This window comes from Leucoraja erinacea, chromosome 19 (assembly GCF_028641065.1).
Source record: "Leucoraja erinacea ecotype New England chromosome 19, Leri_hhj_1, whole genome shotgun sequence".
Taxonomy (NCBI): Eukaryota; Metazoa; Chordata; class Chondrichthyes; order Rajiformes; family Rajidae; genus Leucoraja; species Leucoraja erinaceus.
Window position 1 is genome coordinate 16,162,910 of NC_073395.1, and position 27,988 is coordinate 16,190,897.

General features: G+C 43.4%; 1 protein-coding gene across 1 annotated transcript; it reads left to right on the plus strand.

Moving 5' to 3' along the window:
* The first annotated feature begins 569 nt into the window (after nucleotides 1–569).
* Nucleotides 570–27,988, plus strand: LOC129706257 (aldo-keto reductase family 1 member C15-like). Its single transcript, XM_055650395.1, has 9 exons — nucleotides 570–754; nucleotides 5,895–6,062; nucleotides 10,434–10,550; nucleotides 18,268–18,345; nucleotides 19,872–19,994; nucleotides 21,128–21,237; nucleotides 23,256–23,421; nucleotides 24,860–24,942; nucleotides 27,818–27,988. The coding sequence occupies exons 1-9, from the start codon at nucleotides 665–667 to the stop codon at nucleotides 27,858–27,860; spliced, it is 978 nt and encodes a 325-aa protein (XP_055506370.1). The 5' UTR covers nucleotides 570–664; the 3' UTR covers nucleotides 27,861–27,988.

Below are 27,988 nucleotides of genomic sequence, written 5' to 3' on the forward strand. Positions count from 1 at the left end.
CCCATCTAAACGAGTCCCATTTATCCGCATTTGGCCCATATCCCTTTAAACCTTGGGTGTGCCAGTGTGTGTTAGGATGTGTGTTAGGTTGTGTGTGAGTGTGTGTTAGGTCGGGTGTGCCAGTGTGTGTAGGTTGGGTGTGGCAGTGTGTGTAGGTTGGGTGTGAGAGTGTGTGTCAGTGAAGCAGCGACAACACCCGGAGTGAGCAGAGACCAAAAATCATAGAAGTATCTTTGGTTAAAACTCCACGGGGTGTGGACAGAGCAGCTGACGGACACAGAGCCGCCTGAAGTGAGGGGGTCCTAGGAATAATGAAAAAAACAAGGCCACGGGAATTTTCGCATTGCCAGCTGGCAGCCTTTTATTGTTGCAAACAATCAATGCAGAAAATACGTGATAAGCTTCAAGCAAAGACTTGCTGCTGTTGCGAAAAGCACCAAATAAAAATCAGAGGCTTGCCCAAAGATCTTATAGCGATATAGATCTTTGGGCTTGCCTATCTTTGGTGCGGATTGGACAACAGAGCTACAGCCGTGTTGAGGAGTGGTCTCTCGTCACGTCCCCGTCCCCCACCCACCCACCGACGTCAGCCCGGCTCCCGCAAACCGCTCGCCCGTTATTTAAGGCAGGCCCCGAGCCACGGTTTCCTGCAGCCGGCGGCACCATGAGCTCGATTCGAGATCAGCACAGTGTGCCGCTCAACGATGGCAACTGCATCCCGATCCTGGGCTTGGGAACATGCGCCCTGGACAAGGTAAGGTTGGGCCTAACCTGCGAAGGGAGAGGAGGATGATATACAGGGAGGAATGGGACATTGAGGGGAGAATCAAGGGAGAAGGAGAACATTGAGGAGAAGAAGGAATAGACGAGGGAGGGGAGAATCAAGGGACGGATGAGGGAAAAGGAGGAGAGATGAGTTCTAAGAGTTTAAAAGGTCAACAAAGGGACGATGACGGGAGATTGTCAAGATGAGGTTTCCTGAAGTATGAGGGAAAGTATAAACACCCCTTGCTCCAGTGCTGTTTCTTGGTTGCTCTTTACTGAACTGGCTTCTGCATCTTTGTAAAGTAATTGAAAAATCAAATGGCTTTATCTCTCTGCAGATGGTGTTAGTTTGAACCAACTTACTTCATTCTATTTCCCCACTGCCATAAAGGAGCTTCTATTTCTTTCGTATGGCGTGCACAGCCTAAAGTTGTTGGATAACTTGTTCTATTTGATCTTCCGTTTGTGCACGTCGAGTTTATTGCATTAGTTGAAACAGGGCGGACCACGTGAAGTTTGCTTTCTTCCACCCCATAAAGGAACTGATAGTCCCTTTGTTCTTTCCATCGCTCCACCAGCACTAACTTAAAACATCTTTCATTTACAATGTTTTCAGTTGTGAAGAAAGGTTATTGACCAAATCGGTCTCTGCCTGACCTGCTAAGCATTTTTGGCATTCTACTTATTTTTTTTTTCTCCTGTTCAACATTTGAACCAATTTTGATTGTGGGGTCATGTCACTGATAATATATTTCCCTTGATTGATGTCACAAATAATCGATTATTTGTTCATGCTGCTGTTTGGGAGATTGTTGTATGTAGATTGACATGCCTCAATTCCCACACCATAGCAAAGACGATACAATTAACTACTCTATTAACTGTAAAATACATTGTGAAAATTGTGAAAGGTTGCTCTTTTGTCTTTGTCATGAGGTTAATTCCCGGGACTGTCATGTGTTGATAAAATGGAGCGACTCGGCTTGTATACACTGGAATTTGGAAAGGATGAGAGGGAATCATATTGAAACATGTAAGATTATTAAAGGATTGGACACACTTGAGGCAGGAAACATGTTCCCAATGATGGAGGAGTTCAGAACTAGGGGTGACAGTATTTAAGAATAAGGGGTAGGCCATTTCGAATGGAGATGAGGAAAAACTTTTTCATCCAGAGAGTTGTGAATCTGTGGAATTCTCTGGATGTTTTCAAGAGAGAGTTAGATAGAGCTCCCCTCCTCCCCCACCTCCCCCACAGAGACACCGCTCATGCCTCTCACCCCCACCTCCAGCGGCTCTGTGCCCGGCGGCCGCTCTGTCAACACCGCATGGAGCTTTAACCCCGGAGCCAGGTGAGAGGGGCCGTCCGTGCCGCCTCCGGAGCCGCGGGGATGAATCTCGGGCTAAGGCTCCACTCCGATGCCCGACCCCCGGGCCACTGTCCCTCACCTCCCCCGAGTCACTGACCCTCGCCTTCCCCGGTCCCCAGCTAGACACAGAGCACCTGGGCTGGCCCGCATTCCCAGGGAGGGGTGGAGAGAGGGAAATGCTCACTGGACATCGCCAAGTCTCCGCTCACTCCGGGTGTTGTGGCCGCTTCATTGACACACACTCTCACGCACAACCTAACACACACCCTTACACACACACAAGGTTTAAAGGGAAGGTACACAAAAATGCTGGAGAAATTCAGCGGGTACAGCAGCATCTATGGAGCGAAGGAAATAGGCAACGTTTCGGGCCGAAACCCTTCCCCATCAGTCTGAAGAATGGGTTCGGCCTGAAATGTTGCCATTTCCTTCGCTCCATAGATGCTGCTGCACCCGCTGAGTTTCTCCAGCATTTTTGTGTACCTTCGATTTTCCAGCATCTGCAGTTCCTTCTTAAACACAAGGTTTAAAGGGATATGGGCCGAATGCGGATAAATTGGACTAGTTTAGATGGGGCATTTGATCTGCATGGACAAGTTGGGATGAAGGGCCTGTTTCTATGCTGTAAGACTATGGCACACTGTAGAAAGGGCGCAATTGCTCTGGAGAGGATCCAAGTACGATTTATGAAGATGTTGCCAGGGCTGGAATATTTTTTTCACTTTGAAGAAAGATTTGATAACTGGGATTGTATTCTCTGCAGCAACGGAGGGCAGTAGAGGTGGGTTCTCTGGATGCTTTCAAGAGAGAGCTAGATACGGCTCTTAAAAATAGCGGAGTCAGGGGATATGGGGAGAAGACAGGAATGGGGTACTGATTGGGCATGATCAGCCATGATCACATTGAATGGCGGTGCTGGCTCGAAGGTCCAAATGGCCTATTCCTGCACCAGAACTGACTCAATCAAAATGATAGTGTAAGTTAAAAGACAGTATGCACCAGATTGCACAATTTCAAGTTGAAAAAATGCAAAAGCTCCCTACCGTGGGAGGGGGAACACCCCACCTCCCACTCCCCCCCACCCTTGGTCGCTACGCTCCATCGCAATTTCTCATTCTCGACTCTCACCCAATGTGCAGCAGCCCTGTGATGGTGGTGGCTGTGCTAGTTGAGATGAAGATGCCTTTGCATCTTTATATGTGTTAATGTTTTGGAGATCTCTGATGCTGACTGGTAGGGTATTCCAATCCCTTTCTGTCTAGAGTTAGAAAGTGCTAATGAAGTGCCGGACGGAATGAAATAATTTCCAGGTTGGCAGCTTCTGGCTAAATATTCTGTTGTTTTTAATATATGTATAAAGACCTTTGGACCTCCCGTAATCCTACTTGCCAAGGACACTCCATTGCCCCATCTGGCCAAGCTAATTTCCACCTTTATCAGCATGAACGACGGGCTGAAGGCCCTGTATCTGTACTATAGAACTCCATGACTTGTGATTATGACAATAACTCATGACCTTTCAACCACAACCCCATCCCCTTGTTTATTAAAGGTCTATTTCTGCCTTAAAAAAAAAAAAAAAAAAAAGTATGAGCATTAACAGCCTTCAAATGAGTGTCCTTACCCATATGTCTGCCTTTGGATAAGAAAACATTGTAAAAACTGGTCGTCATAAGTTTCAGTGACATATGATAGAACTAGTCCAAAGCCTAACCTCGTGTCACACAGCATGAAAACAGGCCCTTCGACCCAACTTGCCCACGACGACCAATATGCCCTACAGTAGTCCCACCTGTTCGTTTTCAGTCCGTATCCCTCCAAATCTACCATGTCCATGTACCTGTCTAAATGCTTCTTAAATGTTGTGATATTACCTACCTCAACTACCTCGACTGGCAGCTTGTTCCATATACTCACCAGCCTTTTTGTAAAGAAAGTTGCCCCTCAGGTTCCTATTAAATCTTTCACCCTAAATGGGTAAGATTTAATAGGAAACTGAGGGGTGTTTTTTTCACTCAGAAGGTGGTAGGTATTGGTATATGGAATAAGCTGCGAAACAAGGTAGTTGAGGCAAGTGCTTTATTGTCATATATCCCAAAACAGAACAATGATATTCTTATTTGCAGCGGCACAACAGATATGTAAACCTATTGCTCTGTAAAACTTGTAATAAACAACAACAAAAAAATCAGAACAGACAAATAAATAGACAACAGCAGTGCAAAGTGAAAAATAATTGTCTATATTGTTCAGTGCCTATTTGGTTTTAGTATTTAATAGCCTGATTGTTGTAGGGAAGAAGCTGTTCTTGAAACTGAACGCTACCTTCTTCCTGGTGGCAGCAGAAATGAGAGCATGGCCAGAATGGTGTGGGTCTCTGGTGATGCTGGCTGCCTTTTTGAGGCAGTGACTCTTATCAATGCCTTTGAAAGTAATGAGGTCAGTATCTGTGATGGACTGGGCAGTATTCATCACTTTTTGCAATTTTCTTTATTCCTGAGCGTCGAGTTGCCTCACCAGATCATGGTGTAACCAGTCAATATGCTCTCTGCTGTACACCTGTAGAAGTTCGAGAGTATATTTTGACATATTGATTCTCCTCCATCTTCTAAGGAATTGATGGGGTTTCTTTATTCATTGTGCTTGGTGCAGGACAGATCATCAGAGATATCACCGCCTAGGAATTTGATGCTTTTAACTCTCTCCACCACTGTCCTGTCGATGAAGACAGGATTGTCAGTCTTTGGTCTTCCTCTTCTAAAGTACACAATCTCTTCCTTGGTCTGGCTGATGTCGAGAGGAGGGTTGTTGTTCTAGCACCATTTAGTCAGTCGATTGATCTCCTATACTCTGATTCATCGTCATTTATAATTTGTCCAACAACATAGAAACATAGAAAATAGGTGCAGGAGTAGGCCATTCGAGCCTGCACTGCCATTCAATATGATCATGGCTGATCATCCAACTCGGTATCCTGTACCTGCCGTCTCTCCATACCCCCTGATCCCTTTAGCCACAAGGGCCACATCTAACTCCCTCTTAAATATAGCCAATGAACTGGCCTCAACTACCTTCTGTGGCAGTGAATTCCAGAGATTCACCACTCTCTGTGTGAAAAATGCTTTTCTCATCTCGGTCCTAAAAGATTTCCCCCTTATCCTTAAACTGTAACCCCTTGTTCTGGACACGGTGGTGTCGGCGGCAAACTTGAAGATGGAGGTCGCACTTTATCCTGATGCACAGTCGTGAGTATAGAGTGAGTCGAGCAGGGAGCTGAGCAGGCAGTCATGAGGTGCTCTCTTGCTGATAGTTATTGAGGAGGAAGTATTGACGCCAATTCGTACAGATTGTGGTCTGTTGATGACAAAGTCGAGGATTCATTCGCAGAGGGATGCGTAGATGCCCAGTTCCTTGAGCTTGGCAACCAGCTTGTTGGGGATGATAGTGGTAAACGGCGAGCTGTAGTCCATGAACAACCACCTGTCTATAACAGTATTTAAAAGAACTCTGGCACTAAGGGGGAAATACAGACTGCTGGAAGAGCTCAGCACATCAGGCAGTATCTGTGGAGGGAATAGACAGATGCTGTTTGGGATTCTAACCTTATTCAGACTGGGTGCAGTGGGGGACATTATGTGGTGGTGAGGAGCAAAATTGTGGTGGGGCTCAAAGGGGGGGACATTATGGTAAAAGAGGAGATGAGGCCAGATATGCTGACACTTTCTGAGTAAAATGCTGTTCTGTGGCTTATTTTGACAGCCTGTCAAAGGTGAGACTACAGAGGCTGTGAAGACTGCAATTGAAGTTGGGTACCGCCATTTTGATGGAGCTTTAATGTACGGCAATGAAGATGAAGTTGGTGAAGCTATTTGTGCAAAGATAGCTGATGGAACAGTAAAACGGGAAGATATATTTTACACCAGCAAGGTATGTACATTTCTTTATAAGCATAATTATACTCTGATTACTAATATATCCATTTCTTTCTGCAAGTATAGAATAATTGCTGTCGACCTCCAAGACCAGTTTTATCAGAGAGATGCAAGAGATTGCAAATGCTGGAGCCTTGAGCAAAAAACAAAGTACTGGAGGTATTGGATGAGAATGAACAAGGCATGAGTAGTAAGTTTGCAGATGACACTAAAGTGGGTGGTATTATAGATAGTGTGATGGTTGTCAAAAATTGCAACAGGATCTTGGCCGGGAGGGCTGAAGATTGGTTGATTTGAGTTTATTCAGAGAAGTATGAAGTGTTGCATTTTGGGAAGTCTAACCCGGGCAGGACCGGCACAAGTGCAGGTACCTAGTTCCTTAAGTGGCATCACGGGTGGATAGGGTTGTCGAGAAGGCTTTTGGCACATTAGCCTTCATCAGTCAGTTCATTGAGTACAGAAGTGGGTAGGTCATGGTGTAGTTATACAAGCCAATGGTAAGGCCAATCTTACAGTGGTAATGTGAGGACTAGATCGGATTTATGCATCAGTTAATGATTGATGAACAGGGGGACTGTTTGGTGAAATTTGACAAATGTAAAAAATTGTACTGGAAAAATTTGTATAGTCTCCGAAAATGTCGGATTAATTTTGTTTGTTTGAATGGTTCAGGAATTGTATATATTTATCAATTGAACAAAGTCTATTTTGAAATTTAAAAAATAAATAAAATAAAAATAAAGTTTATGATTGATGAAAGAAGACGTGCCAAAATACTTACCATTTTATCTACCTGTGATTCCACTTTCAGGGAACTATGTACTTGTATTCATTCCCCAGGGTCATACCATTCACTATAAAGGTTGTGTCCCGGTTTGACTTTGGCGGCAAAAACAAGGGGGCAGATTATTATCTCAATGGGGTTAGGTTAGGCATGGGGGAGGTGCAGCGCAACCTGGGTGTCCTTGTACACCAGTCACTGAAAGTTGGCGTGCAGGTACAGCAGGTAGTGAAGAAAACTAATAGAATGTGGCCTTCATAACGAGGATTTCAGTATAGGAGTAAAGGGGTTCTTCAGCAGTTTTATGGTGAGACCACATCTGGAGTATTGTGTCCAGTTTTGGTTTCGTAATTTGAGGAAGGACATCCTTGTGATTGAGGCAGTGCAGCGTAGGTTCGCGAGATTGATCCCTGGGATGGCGGGACTGTCATATGAGAAAAGATTGAAAAGACTAGGCTTGTATTCACTGGAGTTTAGAAGGATGAGGGGGTATCTTATAGAAACTTATAAAAGGGCTGGACAAGCTAGATGCAGGAAGAATGTTCTCAATGTTGGATGAGACAAGAAGCAGGGGCAGAGTCTTAGAACAAAGGGGAAACCATTTAAGACTGAGGTGAGAAAAACCTTTTTCACCCAGAGAGTTGTGAATTTGTGGAATTCCCTGCCACAGAGGGCAGTGGAGGCCAAGTCACTGGATGGATTTAAGAGAGAGTTAGATAGAGCTCTAGGGGCTAGTGGAATCAATGAATATGGGGAGAAGGCAGGCACGGGTTATTGATTGGGGCCGGTCAGCCATGATCACAATGAATGGCGGTGCTGGCTCGAAGGGCCGAATGGCCTCCCCCTGCACCTATTTTCTATGTTTCTATGACTTCCCAACATGCAATACCTTACACTTATCTAGATTAAACCTCATTTGTCCTTCCTAGCCTCATTTGCCTTGCTGATCAATATTTCACTGTAATTCTTGATAACTATATGCACTGTCTACAATACCACATATTTTAGTGGGCATCTTTAGTGTACAAGTAGTCATCTGGGAACATGCTAGCATCAGCATGAAATCAGTACGAAGCTGTAAAATACTGGGCCTCATTTTATGACCAAGTGGAACCGTTGGGTCCCTGTCACATGTGAGGCCTGGTTCCCCAACGCAACCCATTCCCCAATGCAATATTCCACCACTCACCCATAACCCCCAAGGACCCGAGAAATAATGCATGAAATTTTTAAATAAGATGATTTTTGACCACGGCATAAATCTCCATTGTAATACGTACATTTTTTACCATTAGCGCATCGTGTTTTCGAGGAGTTGTGAAACGCACACGGACATCACACACACAAATACATACACACATACACATCCAAGATCAGAGTAAGTGGGACCCGTTGGGCCCCGTCCCTTGAGGGGGGGGGGGGAGGCCTGCGGCATCACACACAAACTAACCACCCCCCACACACAGGGGGGAGAGAAGGGAAGGGGAAGGGGGGGGGGGGGGAAAAACGGGAGGGTGGAGGCGGGTTAGGGGGGGAGAGAGAGGAGGGGGGAGGTGAGGGGGAGAGAGAATGTGGAGGGGAGAGAGGAGGGGGTGGATGGAGGGGGGGGAGGGGAGGGACAGATGGGGGAGGGGGGGGGTAGAGGGTAGAGGGTGGGAGGGGGGAGAGAGTGGAGGGGGAGGGAGGTGGAATGGAGAGGGGGGAACGGGGGACAGAGGGGGGGGGGGGGGATGGAGTAAAGGAGAGAGGAGGGGATAGAGAGGATGGGGTAGAAAGGGTGATTGGGGGGGGAGAGGAGGAGGGAAGCCGAACGGGCTGCGGGGCCCACAGCGAGCAAGCTGCGAGGCCCACGGCTTTGGTCGCCACCCGCCTGCAGCCGGCTGCGACCAAATGGCTGCGAGTCGGGAGGGTAACGTAACTCGCAGCACGTGCGAACCAGTGAGCAGCAGGTTGTGCGTGGAAAACAGTGCGCACATGCTGCGTGAGCAGACCCTTTGTGACGTCATCATCTTGTTTATTTTCTAAGTTATTTGACATTTTTGAACATTTTCATAAATAACTCAAGAAATAAAGCTCGAAATTTTCAGATACGGAGATTTTTGACTTTTCAGCGTAAATCTCTATCGAATATGTAAAAATTTCTCCGTTAGCGCATCGTGTTTTCGAGGAGATGTGAAACACGCGCGAACATCACACACACAAATAAATGCACATCCAAGATCAGACAGACAGACAGAGACAGACAGACTAGCAGCCCATTAGCAAGCAAGGCCTGTTTCTTGAACGATCCCTGCATTTTAACCTTTCTGTTGAAAATGCATTTCATTTCTGTGCAGATTGTTCAATTAAATTGTTTATAATTGCATGCTTTTTGTAACTATGCGAAGTGTAATCATTGTGAGCAATGGCAGAGAAAATCTGGAACAAAAAAATCTGCATCCACAGTCTTGCTTCTTTTTTGTCTCCAAAGAGACTTGCCTCTAGACCAAGCGGGGGCTGGGCGATCGCTTCGCCGAACACCTCCGCTCAGTGTGCAATAACCAACCTGACCTCCCGGTGGCTCAGCACTTCAACTCCCCCTTCCATACCCCATCCGACCTCTCTGTCCTGGGTCTCCTCCATGGCCAGAGCGAGCAACACTGGAATTTGGAGGAACAGCACCTCATATTCCGCTTGGAGTCTGCATCCTGCGGGCATAAACATTGAATTCTCCCAATTTTGTTAGCCCTTGCTGTCTCCTCCCCTTCCTCAGCCCTCGGCTGTCTCCTCCCATCCCTCAGCCCTCGGGCTCCTCCTCCTTTTTCCTTTCTTCTCCCCGCCACCCCCCATCAGTCTGAAGAAGGGTTTCGGCCCGAAACGTTGCCTATTTCCCTCACTCCATAGATGCTGCTGCACCCGCTGAGTTTCTCCAGCATTTTTTTGTACCAGCCTCTAAATAATGTTGGTTTCCAATATTCACCGACAAAAATTGAGTATAGAACATGTGAAAGCATATCTTCTCATGTTGGACTCGTGTATCCAGCAAGATCTATGGCTGTCTTGTTTATTGGTGTATCAAAATAATGTTTTATCTGAATGGGAAGTTATGCCCCTGTCCCACTTAGGAAACCTGAATGGAAACCTCTGGAGATTATGCGCCCCGCCCAAGGTTTCCGTGCGGTTCCCGGAGGTTTTTGTCAATCTCCCTACCTGCTTCCACTACCTGCAACCTCTGGCAACTATCTGCAACCTCCGGGAACCGCACGGAAACCTTGGGTGTGGCGCAAAGTCTCCAGAGGTTTCCGTTCAGGTTTCCCAGTTTGGTCAGGGGCTTTAGGCAATCTTCCAAATCGCTCTGAGTAGTTCTCCAGATTCCAAGGCACTGTGAGCTGCAAGTATTTTATAATTTGAATTAACAAAAAACAATCACCAGAACCTCAATCTGTGAACATGCTAAGATCATGAGACTTGGACCAAGTGTGTCAGGTCAAATGGACTTGACTTCCGATTGGAACTGAATTTTCTCTAGAGGTGGTACTTGTGACATTCTCATTTAAAATGGAAGTCTAGCTCTGAATGAGGAAATGACTTGTGTTTTACCTCTAGGTCTGGATGACTTATCTTTCTCCCCCCTTGGTCCAGAAAGCCCTGGCGAAGACTCTGAAGAGCCTACAGCTGGACTATGTTGATTTATACCTTGTGCACTGGCCAATGGCTTTGAAGGTAAGCTATAGTACGAGATGAACCTGTAAGGTGACCTCCAGCGATCCCTGCACATTAGCACTATCCAACACACTAGGGACAGTTTACAATTATACCAAGCCAACTAACCTACAAAACTCTATGTCTTTGGAGTGTGGGAGGAAATCAGAGACCCCAGTGAAAACCCAAGCAGGTCACTGGGCGAACGTACAAACTCCATATAGATTGCATCCATAGTCATGATCGATCCCGACTCTCTGGCGCTATAAGGCAGCAACTCTACAGCTGCGCCACTCCCTCCCTGTGATTTACAATAGCTCCAGTTTCTTATTGATTTCGATATTTTCTGTGAGATTCAAAAATCACAAATGCTCTTGAGACAAATTCAGACAAAGAAGTGTTTTTATTAATTTCATATTCTGCAGAATAGGTGCCTCTCCTCTGATGTCCCCTAGAGGCACACGAAGATGGAGATGCTTTTTATCTTTATACATTTCATTTCATTATTATCACATTCTCATCCCTCCCCATTGAGCTTCTTCCAATCATAACATAAAGCCCTGTTTCCCACGAGAACGTCTGGGAACGCCCACCTAACGTCAAAGACACCTCCCCTATCATGCATCGCATGTGCATTTAAATTAGACATCTTGTCATAGTGGGTGTGTGTACATATTCATGTAATCTCATCAAGCATGCGTAGTTGAGCGTGACTTCGTGTCCCTTTCCCCTTCGTTCTAATTTCTTTACTATCTCCTGCTGAAGTCTTTCTACTGCTACTTTTTATCTAGAATTTCTCTCTGTTCTTATATTGTTACTTTCTAATCTACTAGCAGTCTGGTTTCTGCCTTATTTCTTTCTGTTATTTTTCTATCCCTAGTCTAAATCAACCATGCCTGTTAACTCTTTCCTCACAATCCACCCTTTTCTTTTTGCTACGCACCCTTGATTTACACTATCTCCTCCTTTTCTAATGCTAGCAGAAGGTTCTTCACCTCCCTATCCTCCTCTCGTAGGTCATACTGTGGTCTGAGGGCCATTATGGTGGCTGCACTGTTCTTCGTCAGGGCTGTTTCTATCAATCGCTGAGCCAATCCCCGTACGCAGGGAATGATACAACATCCGAACAAACACAGTAACCCCACCATGACTATCACTGATGTTAGGGCAGATGTAAAGATGTGCTTCCATTTCCCAAACCAGGAGTCTAGAAACCCGGTCCAGGAGGTGTCAACTCCAGAGTTCTCAGCCAATTCGTTAGACAGAGAGGTGAGCCCTGCTAGGGCTCTTGACACTGACCCATCCGGAGCAGTGTTGTTGGGGATGAATGTGCAACATTGTTCGCCAAACATTACACACACCCCTCCCTTCTCAGCCAGTAGCATGTCCAAGGCCATGCAATTTTGCCAGGCCATTTGGCTGGTAGCTGTCAGTTGTTCCGCTAATCCTTCAACTGCATCTCGAGTGTAATTTATAAAGCGTTGTTGATTGTAGTATAAGTAGTTGATCCAGTCCACATTTTTATTAATTGTGGACCACCAGAAGAATATGGACTCAAAGCCCGCAGCTATCTGATTTCTGGCTTTAAATTCATCGGGTACCCCTCTTGGCACCCCTATCGCATCTATATAGATGTGTGTGTCGAATGATCCTCTCAACTTTCTCTTTTGTCGTTGGCTTCCTTTATTGAGTTCTACAGCATGTTCTACTGCTATGGTGAAGGGCATCATCAGTTGTATGAGGGTACAGGTTCCCGTCCATGACCCTGGTAACCGGGGCCACAGGGTATTCTCCCCGCACCACCACCAGACATCGGCTCTACTGACTATCTGCTTTCTCAGCCAGGAGCTATTGAACATTGGCCCCTGTTCCTCAGCCGTTATGTTATACGTCTTGATTGCAGTTGAGCACCTCCCCCATGTCCTGTCCCTCTGGGTTATTTCTTGTATAGCACTCAAACCCCTCCTCCCCAAAAGGAATGGTAAATGGAGGAGGTTGAGGATCTTCCCTTCGGCCCTTCGTATTGTTGTTGCTGGCCGGAAATAGGTAATGATAACTCTGGCATATCTCATTTTTTTTGGTAAGAGGGGATTCGTGAATAGTTGTAGTATACATGTCATAGCCCTAGGTGTTCTATCCCAATTCAGGGGAAATGGTACTGGGACCAGCTGAGGCCTAGCTCCAGCGCAGGCATAACAATTGGTTTGTTGCATACTTCTGGCTGTGTACATCAGCCAGGCAAGCCAGATGTTGGCTCCTTTTCCCCCTGTTGGTATTCCCTTCTCATATAACTGCCTTAATCCTGTTTCTCCTGCTACTATCATTATCTTCAGCTTCTTAGACTCATTTTCCCTGGTGACATTGCTGACTACTGGTGGTGCTGGTGTTGCCCCGGGATCCCTATTCTGACTGTCATCTATCTTGAACACCTCTCCCCTATCCTCGTATATTACCATCTTCCCAAAGGTGTGTACTACTCCAAAAGTGTATTTTGAATCGGTATATACTGTTCCTTCCTTCCCCTCCAATAATTCCAAAGCTCTCATTAATGCATATAATTCACAAGATTGAGCTGACCAACTATCAGGCAGCCTGCCACTTTCAATTTCCTCCATAGTTTCCCCGTTCACTATACCGTACCCACTATGTCTTTTTCCATCTATGCACCTGGAGGATCCATCTATGAACCACCACCTGCCCTCAGCCAGAGGTTGCTCTTCTAAGTCTTCTCTACTTTTTGTCTGTAAATCTATTATTTCACTACAGCAGTGTACTGGGCCCTCTTCCTTGTCACCCTGTTTCTCTGCTGGATACAGGAATTGGGACGGGTTAAGGTTCTTATCCGTAATTATCATCAAATCGTCTTTTTCCATCAGGATGGCCTCATACTTTAAAAGTCTGGAGTCTGTTAACCATCTGTTGGATTTCTGAGTGAGTATGGTCTTACTGTGTGTGGTGTAGAAACAACCAGAGTGCCTCCAAAGGTTAATTTCCTACTCTCTTCCACCAATATTGCGGTAGCTGCTACCGCTTGTATGCATCCCGGCCATCCCCTGCAGACTGGATCTAATATTTTTGAGAGGAAGGCCACTGGCTGTCGATTTCCCCCTCTTTTCTGGGTGAGTACCCCTAGTGCCACCCCCTTGTCTGAATTTACAAACAGGTGGAAAGGTTGTTCTACTGAGGGCAGAGCCAACACGGGAGCAGTAATCAAACTGTTCTTTAATTTCCCAAATTTCACCTCCTGTTCTGGAGTCCACTGAACTTTGTCTTTTTCTTCTCCCAATTTATCATACAGGAATTTTACTTGTCTGGAGTAATCATCTATCCACAGTCGACAGTATCCTATCAATCCCAGGAATTTTCGGATCTCTTTCTTATTCTTTGGTAGTGGTACTCTCGTGATCCCAGCTATCCTTTCGGGGTTTATTCGTCTCTTTCCTCCACTTATCAAATGTCCCAGATATTTTGCCTCTTGTTTCACAAATTGAAGCTTGTTACGGGATACTCTTAACCCCTTCCTTCCCAAGAAGTTTAACAGGCTTATTGTGGCATCCCTCATTTCCATTTCTCTTGCTCCTGACAAAAGGAGGTCATCCACATACTGTAATAGTTGCGTTTCCCCGTGACCTGGGAAATCCTCCAATACCTGCTCTAAAATTTGGCCGAATAAATACATACACCTTGTCTTCAGGTTTAAAGGGTCCTTCCTCCTGGTCCATCTCCGACAGCTTTTACTTTACCTGTTCATAAATAGACTTGTATATCATTATTAACTGTTTCATGTACTTTTTAAATTCTATCTGTAACTGTTCCAAACTCGGTCCCTTGCAGGAACTTCTCCATTGTGTCACCTGCTGGTTAGTTTGCATGCAACATTTCTTCAGTGCCAATGGCAGAGCATTACACAAATCTTATTTATTTTAACCTTCAATGTTCCATTTATTCTTTTCATCAAATGAAAACAATCCGTTGTCAAAGCTGATTTCTGTAGGTTTACCAAACCTCTTAATTACCTTATTCAGCTTAAACGACACTACAGTGCTCATACCTAAATCGATTCAGACTTACCCTGGACATCTCTTCCAGATGCTGTTTCAGCTGCTTGGGCTGCATTTTAATTTAACTTCTTTGACATGTACTTTTTCCATTTCACCATACAATTTCAAAATTTCCAATCTAGTCTGAACTATATCCTGCCTTTCCCAAGGTCATCATCTGCTGTCTTATATTCTGAAGTATTTCTCTCTCTTCACTTGTGGAACAAACCAACAAATTGTCCACATCAGCAAATACTTTCTAAGGGTATACCATATAACCATATATCGAACCTGCCTCCACCACCTTCACTGGAAGCTCATTCCACACAGCTACCACTCTCTGAGTAAAGCTGTCTGGCTCTCTCTCTCTGTCTGTATCTCTGTGTCTGGCTCTCTCTCTCTGTCTGTATCTCTGTGTCTGGCTCTCTCTCTCTCTGGCTGTATCTCTGTGTTTCGGTGTCTGTATCTCTCTCTCTCTCTGTTTCTCAACTTGAATGTCTACCATAAAACAACAAACCATAAAAGCTGGTCATGTTTCATCAATTAACTTATTTCCAATTATTTCAATCCATATTCACCATTATTTTAAATGTCCAATTCCTAGCACTAGTAACAATTTTCCAAATTAACTTTACTGACAAGAAATCTAAAAGAACATCAAGAAACGATTAAAAGAAAAACAAAAGCTGATTTTTACAACTTCCCTTTTTCAGGTTACGAGGATACAAAGATTTAATTTCACAGCTTGCTCGCAATCCAATTTGAACTACAGTGGAAATCTCGCTCCCGCCACTGTGTTCAATTTTACAACTTGCTCATTCCAACCTTTCATCTTACAACCATTCGTTCCAAACCGGTTTTTACATACAAATCACATTCGTTCCGTTCTTACTTCAAATAGATTATTCATTTTATATTTTCTCCCTGTCCTGCACTCTTGTCCCTGGCCTTTGCCGTCTTCTTATCTGCTACTTTCGGGAGTAACTCCCTCATCATCCTGTCTCTCTCTTCCTTATTTGCTGTTTTTCTACTGCCTGCAACATAATCTTTACTACTTGTTTTTCACTCCTGTGAAAAGGAATTGATCTAACTGTTCATGTCAGACCTAAAGGATCTTCAAGGAGGCTATTTAACAAACCCCCTCCCCCTCAGGGTCCTCTCCTAGGTACCTCCCTCGGGGGTCTAATTTCAACCGAACTTATCTTCCCCTTCTTCCCTTTGACTCCCCGTCCTGTTGGCCGGGTGATCTTCGTCCACCCCGGCCCCTGTCTTCTCTTTCCTTTGGGTATTTTGGCCCCCTCCGGCTCTGCATTTGTCCCAACGGACTATACCTTATCATTGTTGGCTTCTCCAACCCCTGGGTATTTCCTGCCCTCCAGGGTCCAGCATTTGCCCCAAAGGACTATTGGGCAGAATGCGGGGATTTGGCCCACAGCCTTTTCCCCTCCCTTTTTCTTAACACCGTGTTTAATTACCTTATTTATCATAATCATATTCTTAATACCATGTTCATCATACCTGCCTTGCCCGTACAAGGTCTTGTATATTCTTAATACGTGTTCATTATACCATGTTCATCATTCTCAATTGCCCAGGAAGTACTTAATAGTCATTTTCCTACCTGGGTGCCATGCACTGGAATTGCTCGATTGATTTTTCGCGATTTCCAACTACTTCCACTTCTTTGCCGAGTCTCTGTTTGGTCCGGATACTACTGCTTAAACAGCTGACGGCAAGCAAGGAGTCTGAGACCGCTGAACTCAGCAGGGTGCACCTTCCCTTCGTCCGTCTACTCCCGTCAGCTGTCTAGAGTATTGGATCTCGGAACGAGCCCCCAAGTTGTGAGATTCAAAAATCACAAATGCTCTTGAGACAAATTCAGACAAAGAAGTGTTTTTATTAATTTCATATTCTGCAGAATAGGTGCCTCTCCTCTGATGTCCCCTAGAGGCACCCCGAAGATGGAGATGCTTTTTATCTTTATACATTTCATTTCATTATTATCACATTCTCATCCCTCCCCATTGAGCTTCTTCCAATCATAACATAAAGCCCTGTTTCCCACGAGAACGTCTGGGAACGCCCACCTAACGTCAAAGACACCTCCCCTATCATGCATCGCATGTGCATTTAAATTAGGCATCTTGTCATAGTGGGTGTGTGTACATATTCATGTAATCTCATCAAGCATGCGTAGTTGAGCGTGACTTCGTGTCCCTTTCCCCTTCGTTCTAATTTCTTTACTATCTCCTGCTGAAGTCTTTCTACTGCTACTTTTTATCTAGAATTTCTCTCTGTTCTTATATTGTTACTTTCTAATCTACTAGCAGTCTGGTTTCTGCCTTATTTCTTTCTAAGTTATTTTTCTATCCCTAGTCTAAATCAACCATGCCTGTTAACTCTTTCCTCACATTTTCATTCACATATTTGTTATCACAGCAGAAGGCACAATAAACACTGAAGAAATGCAGAGAAAACAAATGAGTACATCAGAATAGGAAGTGTAAAAAAAATAATTGAGTAAATTCTCTGGACCAAACAGCCTGCATCCCAGGATCTAAATAGACACATGAAGTGTTTAGCTTGCAATGGGCCTTTTTCAAAACTCCCTGAACCTCAGAACTGTGCCGGTAGATTGAGAGGGAGAAAATGTAATATGATTATTTTAGTTGAGGAGTGAGAGTCAGCAAAATGGTGGAATCTATCTTAAGATTCCAGGGAACCTAATTTTTTTTCATATTATTCAGCAGAGTTTGGCATAGTTTAATGAAAAGAAAATAGTGTTTGAAAAATATAATAATAACTTTTTAAAGAATTTGAATAGCAGAATATTTAAGGAGAAACTAGTGGATGTTGTACAATGCCCTCCATAATGTTTGGGATAGAGACCCATCATTTATTTATTCTCCTCTGTACTCCACAATTTGAGATTTGTAATTGGAAAAAAATAACATGTGGGTAAAGTGTCAGATTTTAATAAAGGCCATTTTAATACATTTTGGTTTCACCATGTAGAAATTTCAGCTGTGTTTATACATAGTTTATAGTGTACATTTTTTATAGTGATGCGGCTGACGGGCCTCCCCCAACTGCGCAGGCGCGGATGGTTGTAAATATACAGGTGCATTCTTTTATTCCGCAAATCATCCCTCGGGCCTGATTGGACCCCTTCGCGTCTCCCCGCGTGTGCGCAGTTGGGAAAGGCTTACTGGGCTGGGAAATTTCCTGAAATTATTTTATTTCCCTAAAATTACCCGAAGACTACCAGAATTTCCCGAATTTCGGGTAATTTCCTTCAAAGTGGAAACACTGCATGTAATAGGCCTTAACTGATGACAATTCCCAGGCTGCTCATGTACTATCTCATTTCCATAACTATGCAAATTGAAGTCCTTTTGGTTGTATTAATAGTGACTTGATTTTCGTGCAATTGTAGTCCTTCAGTTCTGTATGTGTCACTATGTGGTTCGCCTCCACACCCCAGAACTGGTCAATTGCACATCTTGTCTTATCTGAGCAATTCCTACCTTCTCAGTAGCAGTCACGCCAGTGGTACCATGTGTCACATCATTTGCCAGATAATGAAAATGAGGATTTGCTGGTCCTTGGGCCTAAATGGCAGTGTGTTGCATCATCCACGAGGGACAAAGGGAGCCTAGGATAATTGGAAAATTTCTCACAGAATCTCTTTATTGCAGCCCAGTGATGAGCTGATCCCCAAGGACGCAGATGGAAAGGTTCTTAAAGATGACGTGGATCTCCGTGAAACTTGGTTGGTGGGTACTTGATATGGTTATTTTCAATGTGAAATAATATGAGTGAAATTGAAACTGGAATTCCAATAATTATTGATTTTTATTTGTTAGTTCAGAGATACAGTGCGGAAACAGGCCCTTTGGCCCACCGTCTGCACAGATCAGCGATCACCCCATACGCTAACACTATCCTCCACACATTAGGGATGTTTACAATTTTACCAAACTAATTAACCTACAAACTTGTACATCTTTAGAGTGTGGCAGGTCATGGGGAGAATGTTTAAACTCCATACAGACAGCACCCGTAGTCAGGATCGAACCCAGGTCTCTGGCGCAGTGAAGTAGCAACTCTACCCATGCCCATAGGCGATGTCCATAGGTATCTTTCTGGAAATTGCTTCCAACACCTATACTTTCACTCCTTGAAAGAGCAAAATGGAGAGGGAGAAATCTTCTTCCTCGTGTCCGGCCATCTTCCATATCACGTCATTCCGATCGGTCAGTGACGATTGACGGTCAGTGGTTGCAGAATTGGCTACTTCAGTCAGTCACTGTGGTACAGTTTCTGTCGTCAGCATTGCCCGGGATGCGCCACGTGAAGGCTTCTGCTTGCATCCCGAGGGAGAAATAGAACTAAACTAAAGTTGAAATGCTCTGTAGAGGAGCTTGCATGGGACTCTTATGGTTAAACTACTAGATAAGCAACCTAGTAGCAAGAAGCAATAACTCCCCACCATGCCGACCATTGGGAGTTGGATGCATTCTGTAGCAGCTGGATGATGCGTTTGTGTTGTGTTGTACTACTGGATATGTTAGGCGGTCTAAAGGTTAAATCTAGATGCGTTTGCCTTTTCAGGTAAATGTGAGCTATTCCATGAAACGTGGATTGCCTCCTGTTTAGGGCTATGCTCCTTTGATCAACTTGCGCAAACAAAATACTAAACTACCAAGCACTTTGATCGCTATGGAACCCAGTTATTAAAAGGGAATGGAAATGGACTTCTGTTCTTTAAATCCAACTTTCTGCATGACCCAGACATTGAACTGGAAGAAGGGTTTCGGCCCGAAAAGTTGCCTACTTTCTTCGCTCCATAGATGCTGCCTCACCCGCTGAGTTTCTCCAGCATTTTTGTCTACTTTAAAGTAGTGTGCATTTGTTCGAGAAATCTCATAAAGGCATGCCAACTTTGTGAGATAGGAAGTTATGAACCACATCACTTTCCCCAAGTGCCTCAGATAAAGTCCACTGATCATGCAGATTTGATTTTTCAACCAGTGGTAAATATTTAGTTTCCATTTCCCTGGTTTACGGAAAAATAATAGGAGTGGCTGGCCTAATCCTTTTGCTGGGCTGTTGTTGAGAAAGGCATCTGGATTGGTCTTCTGTGTGGATACAATCTGTTGCCCAGTTCAGATGAAGAACATGCCAGCATGCACTATCACTCTTAATAAAGCTGAGAAAGATATTGGAGAAATTACTGGGAATTGGAAAGGGAGAGGAATGTAAATGATGTGAAATTAAGTTGCTTTTTTATTGAATATAGGCCATGGAATGCTGCAAGGATGCTGGCCTAGTGCGTTCTATCGGAGTGTCTAACTTCAACCGCAGACAGCTGGAGATGATTCTAAAGATGCCCAATCTGAAATACAAGCCGGTGTGTAATCAGGTAAGAATCGACAAACAATCCAATATACAATTGATGAACCAGACCCAGTATTTCACTTTCTCCTCCAAGGAGTGATGAATGGTCAGCATGAACTCAGTGGGCCAAAGGGCCTGTTTCCATGCTGTATCTCTAAACCCTAAATTAAACAGTTTTCCCTGGTGATGAGGGAATTTGCTTCAACTGTGGAAGAGATCTTTTGAGTTACTCAAGTTGCTGGAAATGCCTACAGAATTTCAAATTTTCAGCCCTCTGCTGCCTTGTGCAAGTGCCCCTGTGACACGGAGAAGGCAGGGAGAGCGTGGTACAAACTGATCAACCTTGGAGGCTCCCAATAAGGCCTATTCTAATGCAAGCGCAGCATGGGTCAGTCAGCAGCAGGACGTCTTGTATATTAGTACTACTGAGATCTCCAAGTCTGCACCAACAATACTGTCCTAGGATGTAAATTTATTCACCTTTTCGAAAGAGCTAGTTTTCTAGGCAACTGATGTTATCAGAGGTTGGGACCCTGATATTTACTGAAGTGCAATGTTCCTAGAGTTTTATCTCTAGTGCCCCTATGATGTAGTCGAGGGGCAGGTTGACCTGGCTATGGTGGTGGATTTATGCAGACTTATTTACAAGGTTGTATAGATACAAGGAACTGCTCTTGGGCCTGGAGAAATTGACCTTTGGTTCCTTTGCTCATGGACATGTAGAACATAGAACAGTAAAGTACTGTTGGCCCACAACAACTGTGCCGAACATGATGCCAAGACCAACTTTCAAACGTCTGCATATTATCCATATGCCTGCATATCTATGTGTTTCTTCAGAAGCCTTTTAAATGCCACTAACGTCTCTCCCTCTACCACAACCCCCAGCAGAGCGTTGTGGGCACCCCCTCTGTTTTAAAAAAAAATTTAAAAAAAAATAAAAAAAATCTTGCATTGCACATTTTCTTTAAACGTTATCCATTACACTTTAAAGTTATGCCCTGTATGTAATGTTTTGGGTCGAGACCCTTCTTCAGACAATGAAAGCTGCTGCTTTTAGCTTACTGCTGCTGTGCTTTGCAAAGGTACCAATTTATTTTTTGTGCGAGACATTTCCACAGAATGTGTGGATAGCCTAGAATATTTGTTTTTTTGCAGGTGGAGTGCCATCCTTATTTAACCCAGAATAAACTACTGAAATACTGTCAGTGCAACAATATTGTTCTAGTGGGCTACAGTCCCTTGGGAACACCACACAATTCTGAGTGGTAAGTATTTCAGAACCACTGAATTCCGCTGAATTCAGAGCACACTGTATTTTGATAGTCCTCTAAGTATTAACTATACTGTTGAATGCCTTCTGTAAACATTAAAGTTTGATTGTAAAATGCTCAGGTTCACCCATTTAATGTATATAGATATACAAAAAAGCTGGAGAAACTCAGCGGGTGCAGCAGCATCTATGGAGCGAAGGAAATAGGCAACGTTTCGGGCCGAAACCCTTCTTCAGACTGCCTATTTCCTTCGCTCCATAGATGCTGCTGCACCCGCTGAGTTTCTCCAGCTTTTTTGTGTACCTTCGATTCTCCAGCATCTGCAGTTCCTTCTTAAACATAATGTATATTGATGTTGTTGTATATGGTATAGGCAGCAGAGTTTAGTTGCATCTGGTTCACCATGAGTAAGGTGAATGGGAATGGAATTTTTCTGGGTGTTCAGAGAATTAATGGCATGGGGAAGGCTGTCCAGTACCCAAAATAGACATAAAGTGCCAGAGTAACTCAACCAGTCAGCAGCATACTTGGAGAACATGAATAGGTTACATTTCAGACTGATTAGTCTGAAGAAGGGTCCAGACCCAAAATGTCATCTCATCATGTTCTCCAGGGATGCTGCCTAACGCATTGAGTTACTTCAGTACTTTGTCTTTTTTTTGTTTTGAAAACCAGCATCTGCAGTTCCTTGTATTTTGCCCAGTACCATCTTTGATCAACTGTGGAAAGGGCTCTTTGAAGATTAAGACTTCAGACCTGGCACAAACTCTTATCTACCAGACAGCAATGAATCCTGCTCTCTCACATATATCTGACTGGGTTTACCTGCAGAGACACTTTGATGATTGAAGGTATACCATAATCTCTAACTCCACCGAATCCTATGAATCCAGGTGAAGGGTAATGGAACAAGTGGCAGAATTGTCCACTCTCATGCCCAACACCACACTCCTAAACAGACTGTCTATTTCTCGTGTTTGTCATGGGAAATTATTTCTGGATGGACTGAGCAACAATATTCACGGATGTGCTCAAAGTTTATTTGAAGAAATGCGACCACTATCGATCCCTCTGGATCTTTGGCCCATGACAGCACAAAAGGGAGAAGGAGCATTGGAGGATTAATGAGAAGGTTGAGATCCTATGTGGAAAATACACTGAAGTCCAGTGTATTTGCAATGCAAGCATTACATAAAGTGAAATCACTTTGGCTTGATGTTACCAGTGCCATAAGTGGTTGTGGCAGGATTTACTTACTTTGTACTCTATCCGCTAGTCTGTTGTAGAGTCCAACATTCTGCTTGCTTTCCTAATAATAGTGAAACTCAGATAATCTGCTGTACAACCATTTGGAAATCTGGAAGATTTCTCTTTGGTCCTGTCCAATCCTTGCATTCTCCCTGTGTCTTGAAACAAAGGTATTTTCTGTGTTCACAAATGCCTCTTGACCAGTGCCATTTATGCAGCAATCCCTGTTTTGTTGAATTAAAGGAGGAATCTGTAGTCCTTGGCTTAATTTCCCTTTAATGCTTACCTGCAGCATGCCAACCCGTAGCACTCTTGGTCAGTTCCATTTTCTTCAGGGCCTTTTATTAATCAAATTTATTTCCACATTCTAGTATGTAGTAGTAATAATAATAATAATAATAATAACTTTATTTGTTAAGCACCTTAAAAACAACCAAAGCTGACCAAAGTGCTGTACAGAAAAAAGAAAACAAGCAAGACATCATAAAACAGGCAGAACAACAGAACATATAACTAACACATAAATTACATACAAAAATCCAAACAATAAATTAAAAAACATAAAACACGAGTACGAACAACGCAGCAAAACCATGCAAATAAATTTAATCAACACCTCACTGGTCTACAAAGGCCATGGAGAATAGATATGTCTTCTATGTAACATTAATCATTTCCACACTGTCATTTACAGCGTGCTGGAGGGAGAATGGGTGAAATGTTGACAAACTCAGTGATCTTTCTAATCTCAATTCCTAATACAGGTTAAGTAAAAAAAATCCTGTCCTTCGAAATGACCCAGTGCTGTTAAAGATTGGTGAGAAACATAGTAAAACAGCAGCTCAAGTAATCCTACGTTACCAAGTGCAACGTGGCGTGGTTGTTATTCCAAAGAGCTTCAATCCTGGTCGCATGAAGGAGAACAAAGAGGTAATCTTCTTTTCATAGTTGTCGGCCATTAGCCTTTAGCAGGCCTGACCATTCACCAAGGAAGACTTGCAATCCAAATGCAAAATACTGCAACTGCTCGAGATTCAAAACTAAAATGGATTGCTAGAAACACTCGATAGATCAGGCAGTACCTTTGGTGAAAGAAACCAAGTTAACAATTCACATCTGATGAAGGGCCTTTCTCTTGCTAGGTTAACTTAGTTTCTCTTTTCATCAATACACTTTGCCTGTCTCCAACATGTTATTTTTATTTCAGATTTCTAGCACTTGCAATAATTTTTGATAGCATTTCAGATCAATGGTCTTCCGTCAGAACTTGTATTGATATATTTCAGAGTTCAGCTGCTGGTAAAATCTTGCTATACCCCAGCACGATCATTTTTTGATGGTCACTCAATGTACTTTCTTTTTGTACTATGTACTTGACTTTATGTACTTTGGCTTTTAGTCTATAACAGTCTCGTTTATGTTTTACTCGTTGATTTACTGTATTTATTGTTGTTGCATCTAATATGACTAACACTGCAAAGGATAAGAATTTAATTGAGCAAGACACAACATGCTGGAGGAACTCGGCATCTTTGGAAGGAATGGGTAGATGCCATTTTGGGAGTCAGATGGGAGTACAGAGAAGGTTCACCAGACTGATTCCTGGGATGTCAGGACTTTCATGTGAAGAAAGACTGGATAGACTTGGCTTGTACTCGCTAGAATTTAGAAGATTGAGGGGGAAATCTTATAGAAACTTACAAAATTCTTAAAGGGTTGGACAGGCTAGATGCAAGAAGATTGTTCCCGATATTGGGGAAGTCCAGAACAAGGGGTCACAGTTTAAGGATAAGGGGGAAATCTTTTAGGACCGAGATGAGAAAAGCATTTTTCACACAGAGAGTGGTGAATCTCTGGAATTCTCTGCCACAGAAGGTAGTTGAGGCCAGTTCATTGGCTATATTTAAGAGGGAGTTAGATGTGGCCCTTGTGGCTAAAGGGATCAGGGGGTATGGAGAGAAGGCAGGTACAGGATACTGAGTTGGATGATCAGCCATGATCATATCGAATGGCGGTGCAGGCTCGAAGGGCCGAATGGCCTACTCCTGCACCTATTTTCTATGTTTCTATTTTGGGGCAGGACTCTTCATGTACCAGTTCATATCCAATGCATATGACAAATAAACATTCTTGACTATGTAGCCCCTTCAGCAAAAATGTGTAATGAATGATGAGCAAAATGACCATCTCTACTGCACAAGTTGCCAAAAGAATTCTGAGAGAGGTGATGTATTATGAGTGAAGATAATTCTATCATCAAACTCCTTGTGTGTAAATTTATGATGTATCCGACATTTGGTGTGTTTAGTAAAGGAAATGTAGCATTTCACAAATCTGGCTGTGACAGGATGTTCCTATATTGTTATAGATTTTTGACTTCCAGCTGACTGATGAAGAGATGGGAAGTATCAATGGATTAAACAAGGATGGCCGATACATAATTCTTGAAGAGTAAGTAAATATATAATTGACAATGTTTATTCTGTCAGTTAAAAGAAATCTAAACACAGTGTGTGATTTATTTCATCACCAGTGGTAATCATAATATTGAAAATACATCGCTGCGTATTTTTTTGCACATATAGATTTCCCCATTACGCAATCTCTGAATATTTGTAATTTGCTCCATTTCTCAACATTGGCACGTTTGAACCATTCTAATGCTGGCATGTGCCACTGCTGAAGTCTCAGTAGTTTCTTCCAATGCTCTGGATGCTAAATTCTATATTCAAATTGTTGGTGATCCATAGTGTTGGCTGTTCAAATTGTTCGAATATATTCAAATTGTTGGCTGTCTTACAAGATTGGGACTTTTGCCTGGTAAGTAAAATTTTGAGGTTAACTCTATTCCGAACACAAAAGACACACTGACCAATTTTGCCCTAAGCCTTGTTGCTCTTGAAAAACTATGACGAGGCACTCTGTCCTGTATCCAAGTGTACCCATTCCTCAAACTATGCGACGTTACTTCAGTATTCATTTGAAAATACTCAGATGCTAATATTCTCAACCTGAGCACACCTTGTTCTTTGTTCCAATATTTGACATATTAAAGGCTTAAATGGGAGAGCATTGAGCTGAGGGTAAGCCTTATTGGATACTATCCAGTGGTTGTTGTTTGTATGACCTGGAGCTTTTACTAATTATTAATTCAGCTTGATGAAAATGTCAAGATTTGTGGGTTGAAGGCTATTGCTCTGATAGTATAGCAGGTTGTCCCTGGTGCTCCCTTAGCTTCTGAACTCTGCTGGGACAAAACAGAAATAGTGATGTCCTAAATGTGTTTACTCCTATTTGGGAACTCCTGCATGCTAAATAAACTATGGGAGCCTTTGCTTAGTTTTGGACTCTGGGTGACAGATTTACAAGCATTTCAGGACAACACAACTTGTGATTTTAAGACTTTATTGTCCATAGCTCTTGTCCCACCCACGCTCTGCTAAACATGCACTTAAGATGCTTTGCTCTACTAGATTCTTCCCTTTCTGATTGGACTGAGTTGAACATGCAGTAGGTCAGGGCGATGGGATTGCTTTTGGCGCTGGAGAAAGAATGGCTTTTCCATGCAGCCTATGAGTGCCGAATGAACATTTAGTATTATGTCCCACCTCTTGTGAACAAAACTAAAATCCTACTCAATCAGTACTAAGTAATGAATGTTTAATAATTGCATCAAGCAACAACTTGTAGCTTTTCTTGCCGGGGGACATGATACCAAATCCTCAGTCAACATTGAATAAGTTTATTGGCCTAGGGGTCAAGGGGTATCCCCTGTCTTAAGGGGTTGGACAGGCTAGATGCAGGAAGATTATTCCCAATGTTGGGGAAGTCCAGAACAAGGGGTCACAGTTTAAGGATAAGAGGGAAGTCTTTTAGGACTGAGATGAAAATATGTTTTTTTACACAGAGAGTGGTGAATCTGGAATTCTCTGCCAGTTCATTGGCTATATTTAAAAGGGAGTTAGATGTGGCCCTGATGAGCCATGATCATATTGAATGGCAGTGCAGACTCGAAAGGCCAAATGGCCTAGTCCTGCACCTATTTTCTATGTTTCTATGTACACATACAAGGAATTTGCCTTGGTTCTCCGCTCGCAAGTAACAACATGACATACAGTAAACTATTAAGAATAAAACATTATAGTTTAAGCATGTGAATGAAATAAGATACTAGAGCTTGCGAGTAGTAGGGGAAACATTGTTCGGCCCTGGAGATTTCCGGCTTTTCTGTCTTCTGAATATCCTCTCCACCTCCTCAATTTATATTGTTGGTAATGGAGAAGTGGCCAGACTGATGTTGGACATCAAGGAGGGGGTGGGTATTGGACGAGGGCCCAGTCTTTGCAGACTTGAGTCAGGCTGTGAGTAGGTTTAGAGTTTAAAGATACAGCGCGGAAACAGGCCCTTCGGCCCACCGGGTCCGTGCCGACCTACGATCCCCGCACATTAACACTATCCTACACCCACTAGAGACAATTTTTACAAATACCAAGCCAATTAACTTACAAACCTGCACCTCTTTGGAATGTGGGAGGAAACCGAAGATCTCGGAGACAACCCATGCAGATCACGGGGAGAATGTACAAACTCCGTACAGACAGCACCCATAATCGGGATCAAACCCGGGTCTCTGGCGCTGCATTCACTGTAAGGCAGCTACTCTACCGCTGCGCCACTGTAACTGTATGAAGCGGTGACTGGGGAGGGGGGGTACCAGGGTTATGTTTCTGAATGTTAACTTCCTCAACTACATTTAATTTAATTTCCACTATCATTTGCTGTTTCCTTCTGCTTTTTATTTGTAATTTTACCAAAATGCCAGCTCGGGGATCTGGCCCTGTTGGAATTGCAGTAAAGTTAAAATATGAGAGTCACACACTGAAATAAAGGTCGCCACACCGTATTTACCAGTTCCTTTTTTAAGAATAAAAATGTTGTAGATTTCCTGCCCTTCTGCCTGACCACCCCCCTCCCCCCAATTCCACCTGCAAAGTCTACCACACTGCTCTTACCATTTTGGTCACCTATTTAAAATGAAACTGTACAGCTGTTAGAATACTTACCTATTGCTAACTTGTAACCCTCCTGCAATAAAAGCCAAGACACCATCTTAACTACTTACTGTAACAACCTGCCAACTATTTGTGTCTCGTGCACAAGAACACACTAGATCCCTCATTCATAAACCTACATTGTTCACAGAATGATTGTTGCTATAAACAAGTGTGACTATCAAGTGTGATCGGTGGTGGTGTGGGGTGGGGGAAGAAATCTCAACCTTCATCTTATTTTTAATTTAAATTTTTACTTTTCTATTGCATTTAAGGTTAATAGACCATCCCATGTATCCATTCCATGATGAATATTAATAAGATCTGCATGTGATGAGTGTCTCAGTAATGATGCAACTGTATGAACAACATCACAGGCCAGCAAGGAATCCAAGGTCCCATGGAGAAGATGGTTTTCTTAGACAAAAAAAATAAAATCTGAGCAG

Coding starts and splice junctions, on each gene's coding strand:
- LOC129706257 (XM_055650395.1), top strand. CDS start 665: ATGAGCTCGATTCGAGATCAGCACAGTGTGCCGCTCAACGATGGCAAC. Junction 6,063..10,433: donor ATATATTTTACACCAGCAAG/GTATGTACATTT, acceptor TTTTACCTCTAG/GTCTGGATGACTTATCTTTC. Junction 19,995..21,127: donor ACAAGCCGGTGTGTAATCAG/GTAAGAATCGAC, acceptor GTTTTTTTGCAG/GTGGAGTGCCATCCTTATTT.